General features: G+C 42.5%; 1 protein-coding gene across 1 annotated transcript; it reads left to right on the top strand.

Moving 5' to 3' along the window:
- Positions 1–65: 65 nt before the first annotated feature.
- ASIC5 (acid sensing ion channel subunit family member 5) lies at positions 66–14,644 on the top strand. The gene is made up of 10 exons (XM_010217510.1): positions 66–105; positions 2,725–3,031; positions 4,755–4,986; positions 6,115–6,237; positions 7,095–7,244; positions 8,296–8,443; positions 10,526–10,582; positions 11,935–12,103; positions 13,763–13,854; positions 14,445–14,644. The coding sequence occupies exons 1-10, from the start codon at positions 66–68 to the stop codon at positions 14,642–14,644; spliced, it is 1,518 nt and encodes a 505-aa protein (XP_010215812.1).
- Positions 14,645–22,860: the final 8,216 nt, after the last annotated feature.

Raw genomic sequence — 22,860 nt, 5'->3', positions numbered from 1 at the left:
TTACCTGGCAGTGATAAAGCAGCTTAGTGCATCCATTCCTTCCCTACTGGAACAAGGACAGCCTCATGGAGCCACTTGGGAGACTCATTCAACTGGATGCCAAAGGTATGTAAGCAGGCAAACCACAGTGTGCTACCTAAAGTTTTACTTACATGTAAGTTTGTTTTGTTTCTGTTTTTTCTCTTAGAATTTACATGAAATATGAGAAACAATGTCTTCTTTTTGTACCTTGGCCAAGAATAGCAGCAGTTCACCTTTTTTAGGATGTAAAGGAGGGAGATGAGAAGGAAGCTTGTAGGGAAAGTGTTAGGGAGGGAGAGAATGGCTGCAACTATTGCTCCTTTGTGCACTTAGAATAAACCTAATGGTTTAACTAGGCAATGCCACTCCTGAATGATTCTTCAGCGATTTTAAATCTTGAATCTATCTAAACTAACCAAGCTTTACACAGAGACAAGTCACACAGGACCTCCCTGAATTAGCCCCTCCATACAGGTAAGGGCCCTGGCTGAGCTTGAACATAAGTATTTCTTTTTTAAGGTCATTCTCCAATGTTTGCATTAATGAAGAGCTGATGACAATTAAACGTTGCAACTGTGAAAATAAAATGTGTACCTTATTTCTAATATGAAAGGGCTTCGCTTCCAGTTAATTAATTTAAAATATTATTTTCTGAGGAAATTTGAAAGTAGAATATGGTTTCTTAAAGACTTTCATAGGCAGAATGCACAAACAGCACTTCCCCTGGGAAAACGGTTCCATTTTCAGTCACATGTTGAAGTCTACAGACAGCGACGCATGGTAGGAATGTCCTTTGCTCTGCTGTTACTCAGGGAAGATGCAAAGAGGGAGAATCACACGCTGATAACTGTGGAGAGGAGCCCAGAAATGCCATTTATCTCCAACGCAGCAGACAGAAATCCAGTGCATTGGCCAGATGTCTTCCTAGATAAGTATCTTGAATACTACAAGGAGATTGTATCAGTGGCTTATGTAGACTCCCAATAAACTTTTTTTTGTTTAAATTCTAATCTGTAATCCTGAAAAGAAGGATTGTTGCCAGAAATAAAAGCCTAACTATTGAGAAATAGCCTGAGAAGTCGTTGCTGAAGTCACCATTCAATTATTCTGTGAAGTCATTGTAGATCATTGAAGCCACTGCTCCCTTTAAAAGAACCAGAATAAGGCCCGAGCTGAATGATTAGAAAAATTGCCTTTTTGGCTCCTCAAAACAGTTACCAGCATGCCTATCTGACACCAAGAGAATATAAAATTCTACCCATTCCTCTTGGGCCAGCGCTTTAGTCTGCACAGAAGGCAGCTCTGTGTCAGCTTCCCCTTAGCTCCTGTGTTATGGACAAAAGCACACCTGGCTTTACAGCTTCACCAAGGGATTCAGGGGACACCTTCCAAGAGTTTTCCAGCAGGAAGAGCTGGAACAGCTCTTGGACAGTAAAAAGGTGGCATGGTAAATCATACCAGTATTGTCAAAAGCTTGCACACATATATTTGAAAAAAAAAAAAAAAAAGAAGGAAAGAAAGAAATAACAAAAAATTATTTCCTTTCAAAAATATTTTGAAGCCTAGTAGCACCTGGGGTTTATTCTCACAGTGTGCAGAGAGGCCAACGCAACATCCCAGAGTGTTCCCTATAGCTTTGACCCTATAGCTTTACATTCCTTTGTTCCTTCGTCCAGCTACCATAACTTCAAGTATTTTATTTGATCTAGTAAAGGGTATGGTCTTTTCCTACAACACATGCCACACTGTCTATTTTGGAGTTAAAAAACACAGAATATGAGAGGCATTTAATTGCTGTTAAAGGTTAGTCTGAACCGTTTCTTTTCAGACCCCAAATAATGATGTCTGGCAAAGTTTTGTTAAGTTACTATTTTCAGACCCTTTCTTAGTGACAGAATAGCTGATAACAATCTGGAGCACTCTGCAAAAAGCCTCTGACTAGGAAAGCAGTTATGATTAGCTACAGCAAAGGCCTTATCAGGCACCCCTGGCTTGGGTGTTTTGTGGTCCCCGATCTCACAAGATCATTCCCTGACAAACTTCATCTGGCTACATTTACAGGTATTGATTACACTCATTAGTGCTATAGCCCTTAACCTTAGATTTTTTTTCTCTTTGTAACATCAGTTTGAACAAAGCAAGAGACAAATGAAAATTAAAAACATTCCTCCTGCGAATGCATGGAAGGAGAGCAATAGAAACCTAAAGAAAAGGTCTGCCTTTGAACCTCTACCCTTTTAAGTTGCATCCAGAAATTTTCAATAATCAAAGAGAGAAATTCTAAAAAACTATAATTCCTTTTTCATCTTTTTTTCCTCAAAGCAAGTGAAAAGGACCAGGCCTTTAACAGGACATTACTGAAAGTAGCAGATGCCTAGCTTTTTATATCAGGTTCACAGCATCCTGAAGTTTTAGATCACAGAGGTATATCAAATCCAAATCTTTCCATAAAAGGGAAACTGTTCATTTAAATATGTTACACTTAAAACACTGAACGGTTTAGTCTTGAGGCATCATTGAGCCAATCGAGCACACAGTGCTTCCAGAGCTCTGGAGCACCCTTAGAAGCAAGTTTACTCCCTACGGAGACAATTTACGACTGTCCTAAACTGCTCTCCAGTGCCAGAATCACATAGTTTCCTTTCTCAAGTGCCATTTCAATGGTAATATTGAAAATGTGCTTCCATCTTGTTCAATATTAAGGATTATTGGAAAAGACACGATTGTACTTAATAAAGAAACTGCTGCCACGTTTGGAGGACAGAAGGAAGTACCATCAGGATTTTGCCTCATCCACGTCGTTTCATGGAGTGCATAATATTGTCCAGACGCAGAGCAAGACACGCAGAGCGCTGTGGCTCTTGGTGGTCATGGGCTCCCTTGCCATCGTCTCTTGGCAAATCTGCAATCGCTTCATCTATTACTTCAGCTGGCCAACAACAACTTCAGTTCATGTTCAGTATGTGGAAAATGTTGAGTTTCCTGCTGTGACTTTTTGCAACTTGAACAGGTAACAGCTACTCCTCTTGGTCGCTTTTGAGAGGCAACAAGCCTTTATCTGACACCTCTAACACAGCCAGACCCCATAACTTCTTTAAGCAAATCACACAAAACGAGAAAAATGGGGCTTCAAGGGGTATGTATTCCACACCTCTGTGGAGCCACATTAACCAGGGGTGCTCCTTCTGCAGTGTGGCCATGGAACAGTCACAAAGTTAAAAGTCAAGATTTGCAGATAGAGAAGCTCAAATAGAAACCTCATACAAATGTAGAAGTGTAACAGAAACCAGCTTGCTTTTCCAGAGGTGCTCAGTTTAAAAGGAAAGTAGCAAGCACACTACCTGCTTTCTAGAGCAAGTACATAATCTAACAACAGTTTTAGAAAAGTAGTTTACTCACATTGTTTCATTAAGAGGGAGCAATTTTGTTAACACCCACCTTCTGCTGGCGGAATAAGCCAAAAGTCCAGGTTTTAAATACTCAGAGCCTTCCTGCTTCACTTGAATTCCTTCCAGTTGCCCTTCACAAAACCATCCAAGGGTTATGCTGCAGACCTGCCCCGCAGACTGTCTCTGCTGAGTAGAGTGGGCTGTGCATGATAGAAATCTCCCAGTTCTTGTGACTATAACTGCAGCGCATTGCAAGTAAACAGCAACCTGCTGAGCCTGGCAGCTGGCCACTGAAGTCACAGTTAGGTGACAAGTTTCTTCCACACCCATCTGTTCATGCTGTGCTTATTCTTTATTCCTGTTTTTAGCAGCGAGTTATTTGCTGACAGACCAACATGGAAGAGGCACAGAGCTGCCTTTGCCTTCATCTTTTGGCTCCAATTCAGTTGCAAAGATCTGCTCCTGCTGATCTTCCTCAAGTTTCGGCATTAAGATCTATCATACAAAAACAATGATATGCTTTAAAAAAAAGAGAGAGAGAGAAACAAAAAAATCAATTTAAATAAAGAATGTGCTATTGTCATGTACATATATCCATATGTACACACCCATATATTTTTATTCATTTTTCAGCATTTTATTGAGTTTATTCGTTTTTCAGCATTTTGAGACCAAACGTATCATAACTGCACTGTACACCATTAATTTGTTTCACTATGACTTTAATGCTCTGTGTCAGGAAAGCACCTCTAATACCTCATCATGGTTCTGAGATTTTCAAGTGGATCCTAGGAACAAGGGTCACCTTTGGTTTGTGCCACCGTGTTGCAGTGGGAGCTCGTGAGAGCTCTCTGCTACAGTGTGCAGTGCCTTAGTAAACCAGGCACACACAAACACCACAAATTCACCAAGAAATCAGTTTGGTGATTGATGCAACACAGTCTTTTTTTCTTTCTTCCCCCCACCATCCTCTTCGAGGAACAGCCCTCCAAGCTCGTTTCCTGCACATCCATGCACTTGCTCCGCGTGCCCTCGGTTCTGCAAAGCCAGGCTTGGGCCGCTGCAGACGGCCAATCTGCATTAACAACCACACACAGCAGAAATGCTGCTCATATTACTGACCAGAACTGCCACAAGAAGGGGCCCTTCCTGGGTATAGAAAACTCTCCTTTAGTAGAAATGGAGGCTGCATTGGTTATTGGTGTTGTAGACATTGAAAATATTGTGGACAAGAATTAGATGTAGTCTAAGGACAGACAACAAGCAAATCATGTCATAATTTGGCAAAAAACACTGGGATCAGTTCTATAACTCTGCAGAATTCTCTCTTCTTCCTGCTGACAGGTTTCAAGCTCATGCAGTAACCAACCTCCAAATTATCTATTTCCTTTGGAGCATCATGTCTGGAGTTTACCAGAAAGAGGCTATGCAAGAAAACTTTTCTCAAGAGCTAAACAAATTCCTTCTTGGCAACCAGAACTTTAGCATTAAAGAGTTCACAAGGGAACACGGGTTTTATCTCAACAGCAGCACATTGCTAGAATGTCAATTTTTTGGAAAGACGTGTTACCCAGAGGTAAATATTTTTCCTTTTACTAGAACAGTAGCACAGAGGGGAAAGGGGATATAGTGTCAGCACTCAACTTTACATAGCTAATTCGGCCAGCTACTCTCCTGGGTTCCCTTTGGAGAGATGGAGAGAAGAGCTCCTGCTCTAAACAAGCCTGCAGAGACTGCCTACTAAGGCTCCCTGGGCTGTAAATGGGGATTTCAATCTAAATTACTTTCTGCCTAAATACCCTTTCTGCATAAACATCAGCCTTTAAAAAAAGTGCAATGCCTCCAGGCTTTATCCGGCAGCATTTTCTATTCCATTCAGTTTGAATGGAATTTTTGCAAAACACAATTGCATAGTCGCACTCAGCTGAAGGAATCACTTTTTGTGTGGGTTCTGCATAGAGTTTCCCCAGCTGTTCTGGACTTAAATTTTAAGTATGGAAATGAATACAGCCCATCTTTGGGAATTTTGGAAAATCATTGAAAAATATGATCCTCTCATTTTTATGTCAGTTCTTACATAAAATATTTTAGAACTCAAATAGAACAAGTAAACATTAAAAAATCAGGTTTATATTGTTTTGGGTTAATCCAAACATGAAAACATGCTCTCCATTCTACAATTAGGCATTGATGAATTCGCTTAACTGAAAAGATACATTACCAACTAATGACTAAAACTTCAAAACAGGCAGATACACTTATAATAGAGAATTTTTCCGGTGAGTGACCAGGTGGTTTTCTGGCACAGAAATTTTATGTCCTGTATTTTCATTTATACTATGACAGTTTATTTTGAAGTTAAGTGTTTAGTAAACACTTAACTTAGAAGAAAAATTTGCTCCCCAATATATATTTTCTATATGAAACAGGTGTAATAAAACAAAATAGGACCTCACTGAATTGTGTAACAGCCCATAGATATTAATAAACACTGAAATTCTCCTTTAGATTTCTATAGCTTCCTCTCCCCATAGGAAAGCATAAGTTCCTTTTGATAATTCCCATTAGTTAACGCTTTTCTAAATGTAATATTTAACACTTCCTTGGGGAATAAAACAGCCCATCTCTTGCACTGTGACTCAGTAATATAATTTTAAGTGATCTTGCTTTTATTTTAATCTTCCTTCTATTTCTTTCTGTGAAGGATTTTGAACATGTTTTCACTGAATACGGAAACTGCTTTACTTTTAATCACAACGATCTCCCGCAAAAGAGAAGAGTGACTCTTTCTGGACGAGGTTTAAGTTTACTTTTTGATGTTAAACAGGTACAGTCATCCTAATAATTCTTTGCTGTGCTAATTTACAGATTAGTAGAATTGTACGCACACTTACAGAATTTCATGTGCACACTATTTCTTTCTGACTGAGAAGGGATTTTAGAGGAAAGATAAAACTGATTTAAAAATCTGAGATGACTGTTGATGCTGTCCTCAGCTAAATTATTCTGAAAACTATCAGTAATGCAACCCACAACTGAAACAGCATCTGTGTGAAATATAATGCAAGCCCTTCAGGGAACTAATGTTTAATTTTAAATGAAGGCTGAGTAGAGAAGATCCCATGGATAAAATTTCTACCTACCAAATGTTGGTTTCAGTAGCAGCTTGATGTCAGCAAAGATCTGATCTTGGCACTGTAGATACTTGATCAACAGAACACACAGACAACTCACGATACGCTACCTATGAGACTAGAGAAGAAAACTAAGAGTGGTAAAATGAGTGAGACATTCAGTTTGGCTCTTTAGGTAACATGAACAGAAGTGACAAGTCCTGGAGATGGTAGTGGAAAGGCTGCAGAAACAGGAGAGGTAGCTGCAAGTAAAAGGAGTAGTTCTCCAAGCTGTTAATCACTGTTGTACTGTGAATTCTTGTTGCTGAAGATGGAAGATAACAGGAGGAAAACAAAAAAAGCCAATGCTTTAGAACAGTTGGAAGAAAACCCAAATAGGGGTGCAACCAAGGAAATTCAGGTAATTTTGCTTTTACACCTTTCTCTAAATTGTCAAAGATACAGCTGGGGATTTAAAACCACATAAAAATGCGTTGCACCGATTTAAACAACAGTAAAGCTTTAGGTGATAAAAAGAATTATTTAAAATTGCTTTGGCTTTGTTTATCAGGAACAATTCATCGATGACCCCTCCCTGGGTTACATTGATGCTGGTATAACCTACGTTATCCATTCGCCCAAGGAGCTCCCGCGCTTCGACGGCCTGGGTCTATCCACGCCGGTGGGCATGCACGCGCAGGTGGCCATCCGCCAGCTCAAGGTAGGGCCTTCTCCGTCGAGCAGGCTTTGCCCTCTCCAATTCTGTTCTGAAGCATGATGGTGACTGAAAGGTTTGGAAATTAAAATAGTCATGCCACAGCCGTTCTGGAGAATAATGTTTCCTCCAACTGTAGCCAAAATTACTGCTCTCTTTCTTCCCAGATAAAGTCAACCTCTCTTTTCTAAGATCTTACAACCTCACTGCCGTGTAGTGCTACAGGGATATCATTACAAGGATACCACAACAGCTGTCCAATAACACAGTCTATTATTACTAATGTCATACCAGAAAAAGACAAGTTAGCACACTAGAGTCTAGACTGATCCTGTTTTATGAAATCTAGAAAAGCAGGTTATCACTTTTGTTTTAGACAAAGAACATTTTCTCTAGAAGTGATAAAATGCTCTTTTTACATTAAGACCATCAACCTCAAAATAATGCAAGTTTTCCCTGTTGCTATTCCCTTCACGAAAAATCCTAGTACATCTGAAAAACACACTTTTCATGCATTATTTAAGACACATAACTACCTTTCCTGCTTCTCCACAGGCCTATTCACACTCACCTAAGACTAGAATATGGAATCCCATTTTAACTTGTCCTGTTCAATCTGAAATCAACACATATGTATTCTCAAACGTGGGGGAACAAAGAAGTATTTTCAGGAGGAATATATTTGTTCTCTGTATTTAATTCTCTTCTCAGTTCCAGAATCAAGCTTGCTGAACTGTTTTTATGAGTATTAGTGGTGTGGCTCATTCTAGACACCAGGACTTTGAAGTTCTACATGCAAGCTAAAGTGAGCTCTGCTTCCTTGTCAAAACCTATAGAGGTGGATTACCCTCATGATCAAGGCTAACTCATAAGCTATTTTTGCCATATTAAAGAGGAAATTCTTTTTAAAATAACTCCAAAAGTACGAACTATAATTGCATCCAATTAAATCAACAACATTTTTGCTTACGATACAAACAAGCTTCCTCTAGCACTTCAAAATATGAAAAAAGAAAGAGAGACAAAAGATATATCTTCTTTTACTACTATCCTACAGACAATTATTCAAGAATACCCATGGGGAGAGTGCAAACCTGACATGAAACTTCAGCACCACAAGGTTTATAGCACTTTTGGATGCTTGCAGGAGTGCAAGGCCCGGTACGTACAGGATTGGTGTGGCTGTCTACCGTTCACTCTTCCAGGTATTACTCCAGAATATCATATTAACGTACGCTGTATTTAAAGGTTATCTTGCTAGCAGACCTTGCTCGTATTTTAGCAGCAAGCAAAAAGGGGCAGATTCTTGAGTAGTGTCTATAGATAAGATTGATTTAGTTTTACAGGGATACAGTATCTAAATTTATTTTAAATTAAATAAGCCTGTCATTTTATTTTAATTCAAGAATACAAATAAGACATTTTGTGAGCTCTAAGAGTAGGGCCTGATCATTAGCTGTTCTTATGATACAAAAATCTTAAATAAATAAAAGATTGTGCTTCAGGGCTGGGAGAAAAACCTCTATGAGGTCTGTCTTGACCTCCTAAAGATATGGAACTAAACCCATTAAAAAAAAAACCCCCAGATTTCTTGTTTTCTGTGGGACAACACTAACTTTTCAGGTGGTCGGCAGCCAGGGCAGGATTGACTGGCCAAAGCAGGAGAACTTGGTTCCCTACCCAAACAAGGGACAAAGTCTGGTACCTGCAAGGGGGCCCTGCGAAAGCCGACAGGGCCGTGGGAAACACTGAGGACAGATGTGTGCCATAATCCCCCCTCTTGAATCCCCCAGGGCACCCAAATTGCTCTAGAAATGTAAGGAATAGCCCAGACTAGTGCCCTTGCTTTCCAGCAGCAAAAGTAATAACAGGGCTACTCCCTGTGAAGCAAGAACTAGAACTCCAAACTCGGCTCTCACAGCTGTTTTTTAAAATATGAATATATATATATACACATATAAGCAGCTCAGCAGAACCAAAAGCCCCCAGAGAAGAAGGCAGACCTTAGCCTTAACCCCTTCGTCAGCAAAATCAGCTGTGGGGACTTGAAAGCATGCAGTAACTGACAACATAGTGTCATTTAAAATCAATATTCTGGGTAAAAGACATTTTTTGCAGACATTTGAAGAAGTCTCTGAGCTTTCACTTTTAGAATATTTTTAGAATAGCCTCCCACCATAGAGAAAATGTCATTAAAAGAGTTTGAACAGAAAGTGGATTAACTGTTCCTGTTTAATGCTGCAGCTAGAAGGAAACAACAAAGGAATAACTCATGCATGTTATTGAACATTCTTTTTAATATCTTCTTAACGTCAGCTCTATATATAAAAGAATCCAAGTGCAAAGTATAAGCTAGTGTATGAGTGATAATATATAATCATTGCCAAACCTGCTATTCACGAATTCTGATATTTTTGGAGACACTAAATATTCCTTAACGTTCCTTAAATGCGATTCCTCAATTCCTTAAATATTCCTTAAATTGTGCTACAGTTCACTATTATCTCCATTAGTCAGTCTAATAAATGGCCTGACCTAGCTGTAGGCACTTCATTAGGAATTTGACTGTGTAGATTTGTACATTTGTTTGTAGAGATATTTCAGGTGATTTATTCTAAAAACAAGCTTTCCTGGTATACAGGCAAGCCTAATTCTTTTGCAAAATGTTTAAGGATAGTGACTATTTTCAGAATGGTGCTGATGATGTGCTTGTAAGGAAACAGAGAGCCTATCATTTAAAGGAACTCCTTTGGCAGATATCTTGGCACTTCCAAAAGGCCAAGCAATATTCCCAGGCAAGGAGACAATCTGCGCTGGAAACAGACCATCTGAAACCCCAAACTTTGCACTGGGGTGCAGTCTTAGCTGTGACATCTCCAAGTCTTGCACAAAGGTCTGAACTGCCACTGAAACCCACTCAGTAAATTCTATAGACCAGCTCCCTACCTTATTGTTTATTTCCATAAGGAAAGACAGAAATTCCTGGCCAGAGCAAGCTAACGCCAAGAGTGAGCCACCAGCTTAAAAGAAGCTTTTGGCTGGTGCATATAATAAAGATATTTACTCCAGCAAAAAGCCTCGTGGTTCGTTCTGTTGTATTTCCACATACATACCCCCTTTTTGGCATTCATAACTGTTGTGCTACTTTGAACCCTTTTCTCACTTAAAAAATAAGAAGCATGAAGTAATATGCAGACTTTGATGGCTTTACTCTTCAGTTTAGCCAAGTAAAGCTAGGAGCTAAGATTGTTAATTTATGCTCCTGAATTTATCTGTTTATTTTTAAGGAAATGGAACAGAATGCAATATACAGAAGTTTTACGCTTGTGTTTATCCTGCACTCTGTAAGTAATAATTTCATATTCATATTTACTATGCCAATTCCAAACAGCAGAAATTCTCTCTCAATTAAAACCAAACACTGAAATCTGTGCTGAAATGAAGCACGTCACATTTAATTTAGAATTCTGAAAACAGACCAAACCAGGCACTGAGTAAGTGCCTGTTAAAAACAGATAATAACTTGTGTTAGTCAAACAGTTCAAAACTGAAGCATGTAGAATTAATTTTCACTAATCAAGAGTCTTGCTTGCATTTGTGAACCTTCATGGTGTCATCCTTCTAGCTCCAATGCTCTTTCTATTCTTTTTGTTCAAGAGAGAGCTATGAAGAGCACAGTAGTAAGATTTGCTAACTTGTGGGGATAAAAATCAACTCAAAACCCCTGCACTTTAAGGTTTTTCCTTTTAAAAGTTAAAACAGATTATATGTTTTCAAAATTCTATAGATGTAATTCATTTCATAGGCTTTCTGGAAAATACTGAAAATGATAAATGAATGCTTAAGGAAAACAAGATGATTTACATTTGTGTGTGGGTTTGGTTTTTTTTTGGCGGGTGGGGTGGTATTATGTCTATGCAATATGTTCAAGCAAGACGTTACTATGGACAGTTATTGTTTTTTTCCCCTCAGGCCTGTGCTAGAATAACAAATTCCATTAAGCTCACAGTCTTCTATAATCTCGAGCTTTGATAGTGTGCCGTGGTAGGAATAGGTATATTCCTTAACAGATATTCTGGGACCAAGTTCCGCAGAAACCACTGAGTAACGGAGCAAAAGGCGCGCCGAGGCGATGCCGAGGGTGACAGGACACGCACCCAGGGCTGGACGCGGCGGGTCGCGGTGGGTGACGGCGCTGCACCCGCCTGCCGGGCACCACGGCCCCTTCCGCGGGGCAGCCCAGGGTGAAGGAGAGAGGCCTGCAGGTGCTTAGAGCGGTTATCGCGGGCTACGAGACCTGTCACCCGGGTGGAAAGCCCGCAGCCGTGATGACATCCATCGCGGAGCAACGGGAAGCTGCGGGGCTTCCTCAGCTTTGGGGTTTCCTCAGCTTTGGGGTTTCCTCAGCTTTGGGGCTTCCTCAGCTTTGGGGCTTCCTCAGCTTTGGGGTCCAGCTCCTGCTGCGGGGACCTCCAGGAAAGAGGCTTCCCACAGAGCACAGAGATCCCAGGCCTTACTGTTATGCACCCGTTTCCCAAATGCCCATTACAAATATTCATTTATTCACATTTCTAAGGATAGCTTGCCCCATGTATTTATTAGAGTATCTTAAAAACCACTCTAGAATTCTCAAAAAATGCCTCAAACATGTGCATTTTCAGAAATATCGCATACGATTTTTCTCCTGACATTTCAGATGAAATAGAGCTGAATGGATTATGCACAGCAGGAACCCACAACTCCACTTGCCCTGTCCCATGTGAAGAAACAGATTATCCTACCACTGTCACCTACTCAAGTTTTGCAGGAGAAAAAGCCATAAAATTCATTTCTGCAAAGCTGAAGAAAACCCCAGAATACATCAGGTAATCTCACTTAATGCTATGCCTATTAAGGAATAGGATCAATTGTTTTTAAATGTACTTGTCAATGCCATAAAACAGACACCCCCGTTAAAGAAAAATAGTGTTCTCAATTAGATTCCCTGTCCCTGATCTCTTAAAACATAATAAGAGTAGGTTATCAGATACCCACAATCCACTTGAGCAATCCATCCAGTAGACAGGACTTGAGACCTTTAACTCTTTCACAACCAAAGCCAGCAAACAACCCAGATCAGGGAATACATGAACAGGGAATATATTAAGATTATGAAAATGAAACCCATAATTATACTGAAAAAATAAGCCTTTGAGAACATTTTAGCATTAGTGATTATTTTACTGTCTGCAAACATTGTGCACAAGCCAGAAGTTATTCAATTAAGCAAGCAAAAATAAGAACATTCTTCCGTTACTAAGTTTTACCCAATAGGAATCATGCCAACATATTAATGAGTCCATAATCCCAACTTTAAAACGTGGAGACCTATTGATTTCTGAAAATGTAAAAGGGAAAAGTTAACTATTTACCAATTTACTGGAGTTGCTAGTGGTGCGATCATTATAACAGTAAGAAACTTTATTATTAATAGAATCTATTAAAATAGGCTAAATAGGCTTGGTGATGGCTATCAACAGGACAAGGGGTAACGGGTACAAGTTGAACCCCAGGCAGCTCCATCTCCACGTGAGGAAGAACTTCCTTGGTGTGAGGGTGCCCGAGCCCTGGCACAGGCTGCCCAGAGAGGCTGTGGAGGCTCCTGCTCTGGAGATCTCCAACCCGCCTGGATGGACCCTGTGCCCCTGCTCTGGGTGTCCCTGTGGAGCAGGGGCTGCACTGGGGGATCTCCAGAGGCCCCTTCCAACCTCAGCCCTTCTGGGATTACCTGAATTTTGGATTTTTCACACAAAGAGATAGAAGTGATGAATCTCTATGGCAAATAACAGTATTTGCCAAAAATTAACATGCTTATTTTTTTCCAACTCAATCTATATCTATTAACACTACTGAAAAATAATCACTTCCTTTACTCTTCAATTTTGTGAAAACAGTTTCTGTGGCTGTTTTACCCCACAATGGTTATGTTTATTTTCTGTTCAATGGCTATGCAGATTCCTAAAGATGAGCTCTCTATTCCCCTGAATAATTCCAGAGGTCTTGCTTCAACAGAGATTTACATTCTCTTCTATTTTGCAGCCTGCGAGAATAAAATTGGGTAAGAAAGGCTCTTGGCAGGAGACAAAGCTAAACGTCTGAGCACAGGACAAAGGTCTCCTGCATTGGGCCCCATTGACATCAGCAGGATGGAGCGTGCACTTGCCCAGGATCCAGGGTGGTGGGCGCTGCACCAAGGGCATGGCCAGCACCCGACCTGCCCTGGTTCAGACTGCATAACCTTCCACTCCAGCTTCTTTAAGACCCTGGAAATGCTGGAGTTCAACCGCACCGAGTCACAAAAACCAAAGATCTGCTCCTCCTGTTATAAGTTACCAGCACATTTTCTTCAGCCCTCTGATTTCTTGCAGATTTAATCTCAATAAAAGACACCACGGCACTCCTTGAACTCACTCCATCCTAATAGGAGATAAATACGAACAGCCAACCTGACTGTCTTGAGTAAGACTGTGTGTATTTGTCATTAGGGAGAATCTTGTGCATATTGACATTAAATATAACGATCTGAACTACAAAACAACACAGCAGCAGAAGGCCTTGACTGTAGCCGAGTTGCTTGGTAAGCGAGTGTTATTTAATATTTGTTTATTGTTGATTAATAATTAAACCAAAAATAATCCTGCTTCCCACCCCCAGTCATGGGCTAGCTGGGTTTCTAAACAAAAGGCAGTGCCTTTTATATTCTAATGGCAACAACCACACACTGGTTGCGCACTCCATTTCGAAAGGCTCCTGCTATTCCAGTAAATGACTTGCACCATGGACAACGGTGGAGATTTTGCACTCATTTGTGGCTATACAACACATAGAACTGCAACAGTAGTGAGGCATAAAGGATTTGGAGGCAAAAGGGAAAAAGGGGGAGGAGAAGCAAGGAAAAGGCTGAAAAGACATGGAAGTAGGAAATGTTTTATGCACATGCTCCACAGCAGAATTTCTTGCGCTGTACTTGTTTTTGGTTTGTTATTTTAGAATCTTCATTGAAATGTTAATCTTCTCCCATAAACATTCTTAAGCATATTAACTCTATCTCCTCAAAGTGATGAATTATGCACATTTATTTAGCTCTTGAACGCAGCAGAGCTTTGTTGGCCTGCTAGACTAACCCGGATGCTCAGGGTGACATGTGTTTATTTCCTGCTGTTGCAGCTGATGTCGGTGGCCAGCTCGGGCTGTTCTGTGGTGCCAGCATGATCACAATCATAGAGCTGCTCGAGTATATCCTGACCAACTTCTGCTGGATGTGCATCTTTCTGCTGCTGAAGGCACCTGAAATGCCTCAGTGGAATCTTCCGTCTCAAGAGCAGCCAACGCACAAGGAAGAAACGAAGGGAATACAGGAATGTTAGGGACTTGCACAAAACTAAGTGTTTTCGCAACTGCCTTTCCTTTTTTTAAGGAGCAAAAGGAGACAGTAATATCTTTTACTGTGGCCATTCCTACATCTCTTACCTTTCCTGTTTCTTATTGCCTTGCACTATTTGTCTCTGTTAAATAACCTTCAAGAGCGAAACTTTGCAAAGTCTCACTTTCTCTCAAAGAAAAATGTAATCTTTATCTAAAATTGTTTTAAAAGTACTAATTTTTTTATAGTAGCATAAGAAGTGATACTGACAGAAAATGCAATGTTTTCTCTTTGACCTAGTTTAAAACTTCTGCATTTTGAGCAAGGAGAAATAATTCATGTTAACATACATGTTAGCATAAATGACACATTCCTTAACCTCCAATAAAGGTGCAGAATTGCCATAATTAAAAAAAAGCAAATACCATATAAAGTCATAAAGTTTTTGCTACCTGTGCACCATATGCAAATGTTCCAGTGAAGAATATTGTAGGTTGAATTTGCAGAACTACAAATGTGCTCTGCCTGAAATACATCCCCATTCCACCACCAAAAAGAAAGAAAGAAAGAAAGAAAGAAAGAAAGAAAGAAAAAAAAAGACACACTCATGAGTCTGCCTACTACTATAAATCCAAAACTGAGACACCCAAAGCATCTGGGTGGACCAGGCAGGAGGGCAAACACAGCCCAAACTCACACTGTTGGAGTCCAGAGAGAAAACAGACCTGCCTGGATGGCTGAAATGTTATTAAGGCAACGAAGCTACTGATCTCACTACTTATAAATATCCTGTTGACCGCGTTTTTCTTTGCTGGAAGCAATAAAAATTCAAGATGATTCAGTAGGATCGAGCAACGTAATTTCAGTGTTTAAGGTTGGGAAAGAGGGTGATAAAGATTATTAGCAAGACCTGGATAGAGTCAGCAAGAATAAGAGTTTCCATGCTTTAGTGCTAAATCAGGCTTCCTGAAAGGTTATTGTTTTAAAACTGCTAGAAAAGCTGCTGCGCTTTCCTACATCAGGGTGAAACTCTCAGGGAGCAGAAGTAGCTCAGCTTCTTATGACATTTTAGAGAAGATTTTGGCAACTAAATAAGCTTTCAAAGATGTGTAATAATATAGTTTACATAAACACTCCTCATCATACATACACTAAAACCCATAAAAATTACATAATAAAGATTTTAAAAAAAATAAATAAATACAACATCTTAGCAAGCATCATAACCATTTAAAGTTAGGGTAAGATTTATTCCCTTCATACAGTGTCTCTAATACGTACCACTGTCTAGCATAAACATCTGAAATTAGTTCTGAACAAATCCATGCCTTCCAGAATGTCTTCCCAGAGTCCAGCTGTCCGGCTTTCCATGCATTTGGAGGTGCCAAACGGAGCTCTGATAGAAACACCTCAGAAGAGGCAGGGACAAGATGCACCCAAGATTAAGTTTCAGGCTACATGCTAAAGGATGATCCTGGCTGGAAGCATGGATTGCTATTCAGAATAAGCCGCAGGTAGCAGCTATCTGTTGGATAGCTTTATTCAGAAGCTTACAGATTGCTCCCAGGTGCCAGGGCAGTTTAGACTTGGCATTCCAGGCTAACCCCCACAGTAGGGATGCACTTTGGATGTGCTGACGGGCTCCAACGTTCTCCCTCCTGCATCGTGACTCCCCAGAGAGCTCCAGGGCTCTGCAGCCCTTGTGCTGGGCAGCTGCCCCCTGCGCTCTCCAAAAACACCTGAAACACCCTGTAATTCACGCTGCGCTTCCATACAGCCTCCTCACCTCTAGTGATTGATTATTTCCATAGTGGATACAGCACATGTATTTGCTTAAGCAGCCACGTCCCCAAGGTTATTTACAACGTAATGAGAACACTGTCCTTTGGCAACTGCTTCCCATCAGCACAAGCACTAGGATCAGCCGCTCGGGAAACCCAGGAGATGTTTCTGCTTCGTAAAGATCTATCCAACCCTGCTTCCCGAGCCCAAGCAGCGGCCAACGCGGGGCCACGAGGAGGGACGCGGGGCGGCCCGGGCTGCTCTGCTCCTGCCCCAGGAGCAGCTCCAGCTCACACAGCTCGTGGCTGTCACTGCTGGACGCCAGAACACCCGGGTTGGGAAGCAGAAATCGGGCTATTGTCTGGCTTCTGGGTGAAAAAAACAGGAGAGAGATGAAACAGTGATCTAATACACGACATGAGAAAGATCAAAGCGTTATGCAGTTGTCACAGTGTTTGGAGGGGGGCGTGTTTGTTTGCTTCTGCTATTAAGGACTAAATAAATCCAGGCTGAAATTATAAGGGCTAACCAAGGGTAAATTGGTATTGTTCCTGCTGGGCAGGGCCGGCAAAAGAAACGAAGCCCAGAACATGCTAAAGAATCAGCACAAAAGGCCAGTGCTCAGAGGGGAGGCTCCACTACGTAGAGGCCAGCACGCGACGGAAGGGCCTTTTGCAGAGCTCCCCTGCCCCGGGACAAGCTGCAATACCAGGTTGCCTGCGGGTTCTGCTAACCCAGAGGGTGCTCACAGGTTCTGCTAACCCAGAGGGTGCTCACAGGTTCTGCTAACCCAAAGACGGGCGCTGTTCACCCAAGCCCAAGGACAGGCCGGGTCAGGGCTCTCTGCACGGGCTCTGCTGCTGGGGTTGTGCAGAGCTGCTGGTTCCTCAGCACGGCTGCAGACAGCAAGCGCCTGCAGCACAACCAAGGCGGCCTGCGTGCTGTCCAGAGCAGGACTACGCAGCTGTGAAGGTGACAGAGCGTCAGGGAAGATTTAAGAAAATACTGCGTTTTACTGGATGAGTTAAAGTGATATATCTATTCCGACTGCAGCAAGGTAGTTTTGACAGAGCGTCTCTCTTAGCACTACCTTGCTGCTTACTCGTTTGCTTTTTCTTTTTGCAAATGCAGCTCTGTGGTCGAAGGACGGAGTTCAGAAAGTTTTCCCCGTGCTAATAATCTGAATCTAAAACATTGACCCTAATGTTCACAGCTTTGGGAAGCTGGTGAGAGTACCAGAGCAAGTACTGGTACAAGGAAGGCAGCTTCCTGCTCCCACAGAGAGATTCCCATAGGCAAATGTGTGGTGGGAAGGCTGTGAATACCAAAACTCGCACCACAGCATTTAAGAAGCCTCCCTGGCTCATTGCCTCCTTCCCTCTAGCTGTATTTCAAAGACTATAGTGTTGCAATGCAAGTAAAAAGCTCTAAAAGGAGAGCCAGAAAACAAGGCTTTATGCAAGGAGAAGCTATTCCCTTTTGACCAAAGAGACCAGCAAACAGGGGTGGCATTTCCTTAATCCACAAGGCAAAACGAGCACGGAACCGCCTGGACAGGAGGGCTCGGGTTAGGTTTTTGTGTCGTGGATGGATTCATTGCAGGGTCTCTCCAGCAGATGTCCCACGTACCACAGGCTTCTCCCCACGGAGCATCTTATTATAGAACTGCTCAGTATAATCCAAGATGGATTATTTTCCTCTGATTAATAATGCTCTGGAAATATTTCAGAGGAATTACTCATAGACCAAATATTACTTAGTCTGAGCTGAGAAACACTGTCTTTGCAGCACAATGTTTAGATTAATTCCTGAGGCAAATTAAAAACATACCCATCCCCATTCCCCACTGAGGGATTCATTGAAGAGCTTACACAAACCGGCTTCTAAAACCTCAGGCCAGGATGAACTGTACTGCTGCACTCATACCACTGGCCAGAGCACTCTGTTTTAGAAGTATTTCCCTTGCAGTAACTAGAGGGACTGATGTTTATAGCGTGGGGTAACTGCCTCCCAAGTTAAACACATTCTCAGGCTGACAGTTGATCCACTTAGTAAACCCAGGATACAGGAAGTATTTTCAAGTTCATATTGCAATAATTAACTATTGCACTGTTGAAACATGACTGGGTTATTAATGGTAAGCTGCAGATGAACAGGATATTGCTGTGGATCCCAGGCTATGACTGTCTGGGTCCTGCTGGCTCTCTTGCTCTAAGTGCCTGTATCCACCCAGCCAAGTTCGCCTCCAGTGACTCCTCACCAGGGTAAAGACCTCGCAGGACGCAGGGTGACTCCTGAGGAGAGAGGCTCCTTCCTGCCCCTTTCCCCGGGCACAACCGCGGCGCAGAGAGGGGCACCCCGCACGCCACGGGCCCAGGAGCGGGGACACCAACAGGGCTTGTTCAAACCACCTGCACGATTGGCTTCACAGAGCAGCGTGGAGGAAGAGCTCCCCACACCCCGCTGCTCTTTCCCAAGCCAGAGACCCCCTGCCTCCAGGAGAGCCTTCCTTTGGCTCCACGGGGCCTGGGCAGCCGCACGCTCCAGCTCTGCGGTGCTAACGCTGCGGTTCGCCCGGCCCCGAGGCACAGACGACTCGCTAACACGTCCAGCACAGCCCTGGTGCCCAGGGGAAAGAGCTGCCCCTGTCCCTTCCACCTGCCAAAACCTGCAAACAGGCATGTAAGGCAGGGTGTTGTCAATTAACCCTCAGATACCTAAAAACATCGTTTTAAGTTGTCAATCAAATGTAGATAATGAAAAGGAACCATTACAAACAGGAAGTTTTTTGTACAGAAGCTGGGAAGTGCAGGCTTCTCAGCACTGCCTGTGAGCCCCAGAAGTTGCAAAAAAGACATTTATTGATAAAACAATGCTTGCTTCTGGCATTGTTCAGCCTAACTCGTACTCATGCCACTAAAGTAACTTCTTTCATGGGGCACTTTCCACAGCTAAGGTTATTGGAGGTACCAATTAAGTATTTTAATATAATTCAATTCCCTGGGATAATCAACATAACCACCATGGAAGCCTTCGTGTGCTGTAGCTGCCAAGGGAAACAGATCTGAAGTATTGCTCCTGCTCCAGCTCAGGAGGACAGGCCAGCCAGCCTGCTGCATTCACAACCAGACACCTTGAAGCAAAAATTCACATTTCTGTCCACGGTGTCACAGGGCCAATATGATTTGTTACAGAGATGCCCTAAAGTCCAGTGAGCTCAGTGGAAGTTTTCCAAACTGGAACCACTCAGTGACTTCAAAGCACACCCATGTAAACCTAGAGTTCCCTTAGGCACTGGGGATGCTTTAACCTGGAAGCTTACATCGCTTCTTGATCTGTAGTTTGAACAAATGGAATTTTGTTGGGTTATTGTAGTCAAAACTTCAGACAACTACCCAAATAAAGCCAGCAAAGCATGCTCTCCGTGGCACAAGCCAGAGAACAGGAGGAACTTTCTAACCAGAGACACTTCATCGAATGGCTGCTTCCACACTAAGCTATGAGAAGCAGTGCTTGCTGTTGGAACAGCAAAGTCCAGCAAATGCCAACTAGTAACTGGAAAAAAAAAAAAAGGCAAAATGATCACTTAAAGAACTACATACCTCAAAATTCTTGAGGGAAACAAAGGGGTGCCAGGCAGTCAATCGCTGCACTTCAGAGCGGTCATTCCATTTCCCCCCAAAAGCCTTCGTTGTCCATGTCCTTCGTTGTCCATGTCCTTTGTTTCGCAGCAGCCCATGTCAGACTAGGGCTTCAGCACAGGAAGCCCCTCACTAGACCAGACCCTCCTGCAGGCTCCAGAAACTGGAAAGCATCAACCCCTACTCTCAGTTCAAAGCAGATCTTGCAGAACACCAACATCTTTTAGAGCAAGAAAACCACCACCCACACTCCCTCATCTAGTCTCTCCTGCTCCCTCCTTCACACCCCACACAAGAAAAGCTTAATTGCATCAACATAAAATGAATCACCAAAACAGCCCCAGCTGGGCAGAGCATTCCCGAGGCGACGGGCACAGCCCCCACGGAGCCTCCGGGCCCTCCTTGCAAGGCAGCAGGATGCACAGCTGCTGCAATGCTGCTGCAATGCAATGCAATGCAATGCAATGCAATGCAATGCAATGCAATGCAATGCTTCGCACCACACCGAGGAGCCCAGCCCTGCCACTCACCTCTTTGACAACAGCTTCGAGTCCAACCCTGCAAATGTCAAAAACCAAGTAATAATAATAATAAAATAAAAATAAGCAATAGACTGTTGAAGACTGGGGACAGTAGCAGATAGTAGATTATGAGATTCTGAGCTAAATTCTGAGGCTATTTATTCTTTCTTTACTGCTGCTACATGACCCAATCATCTCCAGCTGAGATTGCACATTTTCTGGAGATACCCCAAGAAGTCTTTAGAACAACAAGTTGATAAGAAATTTCTATCTGGAAAATCTGGATGTCTGGAAATCTAGAGATCTGAAACACCGCGAGCAAATTAAATGCTTTCTTCAATCCCAAAGACATGTCAAATGGGGAAAAAATTGGTGAAAAGGCAGAGAAAAGGGCAGTTTTCAACAGGAGGGAGATACCAGAACATTTCTTGTGGCGTTTCTACCAGGAGATGGGTACCCAAGGAAACCAGAGGGCTGAGCACCCAGGCAGCTCCTGCGCTGGGGACACCCCTGGCTCTCTGCCCTCCGTTTTACCCTCCGTGTCCTTGGCAGCTCCAGCTCCTGCGCTGAGTGTCAGCCCCGGGGCACTCATCCTCACACACGTTTTCATCACGCTCTCCACAGCTAGAGCAGGCGAAAGGCTGCAAATTGCAGAACTAAACTAAAAGCAGGCAAATTCAGTGGCTTAATTCCGACAACCTTCCCTGGATAGAGGGCAGAGGATAAAATCCTCCACAGGTTGGTCACTCACTTACATGATTGCAAGAAAAGCAATCAGGTCGCCTGTAAAGAAAACAGGAGGCAGTCGCTAATGACACGGACTTCACTAACAACAAAACGCCACCCAACAGTGCCTAAAGCAGGACAAGTTCTTCAGGGTTACAGCAAGGGTAAAACTTGGCTTTTTAGGCTCCCTGGGTGGATTTATAAGTGCCAGGTTATTCAAAGGGTCTCTGCCTTCAAATAGTCAGCTGAAAAAGGTCAAACATTAGTTTACAGAGATTTAAAGCAATAAACCATATGTGATTGCCCTGCCAAACGAGATAGGATATTCGGATATTCTGCATATTCGGACTGAATGGGTTTAACCGAATTAGGCAGGTGTTATTAAAGTCAGATTAATGAAATAAAGCACATACCTGGCCTGCTGTTTGAAATGAAAGGCTAGTTCACCTGCAACAACATATTTGGCTTAAGAGCAGGAAAGAGACGACAGTCATAAGGCATCTCTCAGACTTAAAAATAAAAGGTGATTCCTTTGGCTATCCATGTAAAGAAAAAGAAAAAGAGCACCCAGCAGGGCCCAGCATCGCTTTGTGCTGCTTCCTTGGCACTGATGGGAGCAATCCCTTGGCACGGGACATCCCATCGTGTCCCATGCAGAGCCGCCTTGCCCGGGTGCCCGCAGAGCAAGGAGTCCCACGCGCTGCTCGAGGACGTGTCCAGGCAGGGAAAGGAAAGCTTTGCATCTAAAGGAGCCCGAAGGCTCAGAAAGGACCGAGTCTCCCTCGCACTGTGTCCTCCTCGTTATCTGTTATCTGTTTTATTTTCCCACGAAGAGCACAAGGAAAGGAACATGACTGGAAAAGTCACAGCAGTGCTTAAAACTATTCATTAAGCTGCTTGTTGGGAGGCTGCTCCTCTGATCCTCTCCTCTTGAGCTCACGTCCATATTCCCTCATTATTATTAGACTTTTCTGCACCAAGTCGTACGCTGATAGAATTAAAACATTTGCACTTCATCAAAAGCAAAGCTGCTCTTTGATTTGCCAAGGCAAGGCGTTTTTCCCAACATGTGTTTGCTGTTAGGAGCAGAGGATGTTCCAAATGGACACGGCTACTGAGGTTAGTAAATCAAATGACTTAGGGATGTTTTCAAGTACACTGAGCAGATACAACGATCCTGATAAACGCTCCCCAAAGTTCATAGCTGTGCTGCCATGATAAAGAGAAGGAAAAGAGAACTGTGAGAAAAACAGAAAAGGGCAAAAGTAAAGACTCTCTTTAGCAGTCCATGGACTTCATCCACATCCTCATAGTTAAAGACTGTGCAGTAGTTTGAAATGGTAGAACTGCAGGATAGAATAAAATCAGATGTAAGATCTCTGGGCATGTTTCAAGTGTGAGTAATAGCCTGGATTTAATATGATGCTTTTTTATTTTCTTTTTTTCTTTTCAACAATTTTCATTCCTGTCCCCAATTTAGAGACATCTTCAATATAGCTTGTCTTAATACAACATTTACTGTATTTCACCAAGGAGGGCTGTGGTCAAAT

Source organism: Tinamus guttatus, unplaced genomic scaffold (assembly GCF_059628265.1).
Source record: "Tinamus guttatus ecotype Peru unplaced genomic scaffold, ASM5962826v1 Tinamus_guttatus_pri_ptg000301l, whole genome shotgun sequence".
Taxonomy (NCBI): Eukaryota; Metazoa; Chordata; class Aves; order Tinamiformes; family Tinamidae; genus Tinamus; species Tinamus guttatus.
Note: the sequence above shows the minus strand (reverse complement) of the source record. Positions and strands in the feature narration are given on the sequence as shown.

Excerpts from the sequence above, each read along its gene's own strand:
- ASIC5 (XM_010217510.1), top strand. The coding sequence starts at position 66 with ATGGAGCCACTTGGGAGACTCATTCAACTGGATGCCAAAG. Across the intron at positions 12,104-13,762 it reads AAAACCCCAGAATACATCAG|GGAGAATCTTGTGCATATTG; the intron begins GTAATCTCACTT and ends ATTTGTCATTAG. Across the intron at positions 13,855-14,444 it reads GACTGTAGCCGAGTTGCTTG|CTGATGTCGGTGGCCAGCTC; the intron begins GTAAGCGAGTGT and ends CTGCTGTTGCAG.